We start from the raw sequence: 2944 nt of genomic DNA, 5'->3' as shown, positions 1-2944 counted from the left end.
AAGGTGCACCCATGTGTAACACTACCAGAACTTGAGCTTAACAGACACACAAGTCCCTTTCTTCCTCTACAGCTGGTAAGGATTGCTCCTCACTAGTAAAAGCACACACACACACACACACACCCTGCTCTCTTTGTGGGTCACTGGCATGGCCCATCCATACCATACCCCTGCTTGGATCCCAGTCTCTTGCACCTGCTGTGCATGTCTCCAACTTGCAGTCTAGTGCAGCTGGATGCTCGCTGGCAAACAGATGTGTTCATTTGTGCACTCATCTGACAGGCACTTTGTACTTGTGGCTCTGCCCAGATGCCAGCATGGACTATCTACCCACTTGATGTCCCTTTCTTGACCTGGGGTCCTATAATCACTGGGTAGTCCACCTTGATGTTCGCTAGCAAATTGTATATGCGCCCCTGCCATGCACACTAGTTGCAGGGAAGATGTATATGCTTGCCCCCCACCCACAGCAGCTGGTACCAGGTACATGGGCTGGTAACCCATGTTCGTGCTCTAGGTGCTGGCACTGAGAAACTCGCCTTTATCACAGCATTAACTGTTTTTTTGGGGGACACACTGTTCTTGCCTCAGTGATTGGATACCAACACCTTTACCCACTGCAGTAGCTGTCACTGAGACACCCTCTTACTTCCATTGCTGGCATCACTGATGGAAGGGTGCCTACACTGCTTACAGCTCCAGCTGCTGGAGTCTGCTTTGATCCCAGCTGTAGGTGGGACTTGGGACACAGAGTCTGTGGTACCCACAGACATGCTCCCAAAAGGTGTGGGCTCTCCAGCAACTGATGCTGAGACTCTTGCACACTCCAGCTGCTGACCTCAAATCCACTTAAACCTGCCTTGTTAGCTGCACTAGTCCACATGGCACTTGCATGTACAGGATAGAGAGTGAGGCTGGATGGGTAAAGGCATGGTGTAGGGATCAGATGCTTGAGTTTTGTATAGTACCACAGCGTCCCTCTTGAATATTCCAAATCCTCATGCTGTTCTTGTTTCCTCCTGGTTCTTCAAGTGATCCTCTCCAAGTCTTTGTCTGTAGATTCTTAATGGCCTGTCAGTGAGAGACTGGTGACTTTGGTCTTTTCTTATTGTTTCTGTTGTGTCTCAGCTCTATGTTCCTGTTTACTGATTCTTCCTCGTTAGCACCCTTTGCAGTGAAAAGGTCCGTGATCAAATAACCTTAATGAAGCAGAGGTTCTTGCATGCTGTATATCCATGTAGTATCATCTGTGTACGATATTGGACTCTCTGTGTCTTTGTCTTTCTCAAAGCAGTTGGAAAACAGACTCTATATAGAGAATTATTCAATCAAAGATTTAGAGAATGTATTTTGTGGTCAAAATTGTGATGGAAACTTGAATATTGATTAGAAAAACAAAGAGAAAGATCTGTTAAATAGTACCTTTGAAATATGCTGTCTATGTGACTGCAAAGGATTTGAAGTATTTTTTCATTTTTTGGGGGGATGAAGATGCATCTTCAGAAGCTGGAATCTATGCACAACCCTCAGCAGATATATTTTCGACAAGACGTTCTCTGCGAGACTCTGGCTGGTAACAGCTGTCCATTAGTCACTATTACAGCCATGCCAGAGTCCAATTACTATGAACATATCTGTCAGTTCAGTAAGTATGACTTTTCTTTCTTACCAGTTCAAAATGATGTAAAACTACGTATTTACAGAAAAAAATTAATATTAACCACTCTACATTGTAAAAATAGCTAAGTAAAATAAGGTTAATGGATTTAATGAAATTAAGAGGCATCAACATTCAGGATTTGCTTTGTATTTAATAGCATTTATTTGTGGTAGTCAAAGATATTTCTATCTGGATAGATGAGAGTATATATTCATATATTTTAAATTTTTGTTGCTAGGTGTTTTTGCCTGTTACATTTTGCAGACAACACTTTTTGTAAAAGAATACCTGGCAAGTAACTTTTTTCTCCAAACACTAAGGTTATTTCCTTGTCAAAAACTCTTTCATAAATCCAATATCTAAGCTACTGTGTTTTGAACTGAACTTTAGTTGTGACAGTATTCCTGATTTGTTCCTCCACCCCAGTAGTTTTTTTGGATATTGGGAAAAAAACCATGAAACTCATATAATTGCAAGCTCGAACTAGTTATGACTGTATAATTATCTGATTGACTTTAAGGTCTATTGTGATAATTTTGTAATCAGTAGTCCTTTAAAAAAATACTGTGGTAAGCTCGATCAATAGTATTTGTACTCAGTAATACTCAACTCAAAAATACTATTTTTGTCATTGTAATAAATTTAGCTAGCTATGGCTCCTTTTTCAATTAACAAAGTGTCTTAGCTTAAATAATATTTTGCAATTTCTATGCATATTTCTTTAGGGAATCGTCCTTATGTTTTCCTCTCTGCTCGTGTACATCCTGGCGAGACAAATGCAAGCTGGGTTATGAAGGGAACACTGGAATACCTTATGAGCAATAGTCCAAATGCCCAGTATTTACGAGAATCTTATATTTTCAAAATTATTCCCATGCTTAATCCAGATGGCGTCATCAATGGAAAGTAAGCATACATTTACTAACAAATATGTAACCTGTACTACTAATTCTTTGCATCATAATTTTGAAAAAACAAAATCTAAACTAATTCTGAAAACATACAAATGCCATGAAAAAAACACCAACACTTTTCAGTATTGCTGGGACTTTTTGATTTATTGGGCTTTTAAAAACCAGTTGCATTGTTTCATGACCTTCAGTTCTATAAAAAGTATTTTCAGTTGTTTGTGGATGATAATTGTTCTTTTGTGATTTGAGATGGCATTTTAATTGGCTCCCTGAACAGCAGTCTTGGATATGCATGAGTGTTACAGGAGACCACACCTGCCTTTAGGAAAACCTAAACATTCAGTTCTCATGAAAAAAAAAAAGCTTTATATTT

General features: G+C 39.4%; 1 protein-coding gene across 1 annotated transcript in view; it reads left to right on the top strand.

Annotated features, from left to right (window-relative positions):
* AGTPBP1 (ATP/GTP binding protein 1) overlaps positions 1 to 2566 on the top strand; it is a gene marked incomplete at both ends in the record, with an annotated part of 19847 nt that extends 17281 nt beyond the window's left edge. Inside the window, 2 exons of the mRNA XM_009078914.1 lie at positions 1492 to 1645; positions 2386 to 2566. Of these exons, the coding sequence (XP_009077162.1) occupies positions 1492 to 1645; positions 2386 to 2566 (335 nt within the window). The remainder of the gene's footprint in view (positions 1 to 1491; positions 1646 to 2385) is intronic.
* Between the last annotated feature and the right edge of the window lie 378 nt (positions 2567 to 2944).

The sequence above is a fragment of the Acanthisitta chloris genome, unplaced genomic scaffold, assembly GCF_000695815.1.
Source record: "Acanthisitta chloris isolate BGI_N310 unplaced genomic scaffold, ASM69581v1 scaffold19297, whole genome shotgun sequence".
Lineage (NCBI taxonomy): Eukaryota > Metazoa > Chordata > Aves > Passeriformes > Acanthisittidae > Acanthisitta > Acanthisitta chloris.
This window is presented reverse-complemented; position numbering and strand designations above follow the sequence as displayed.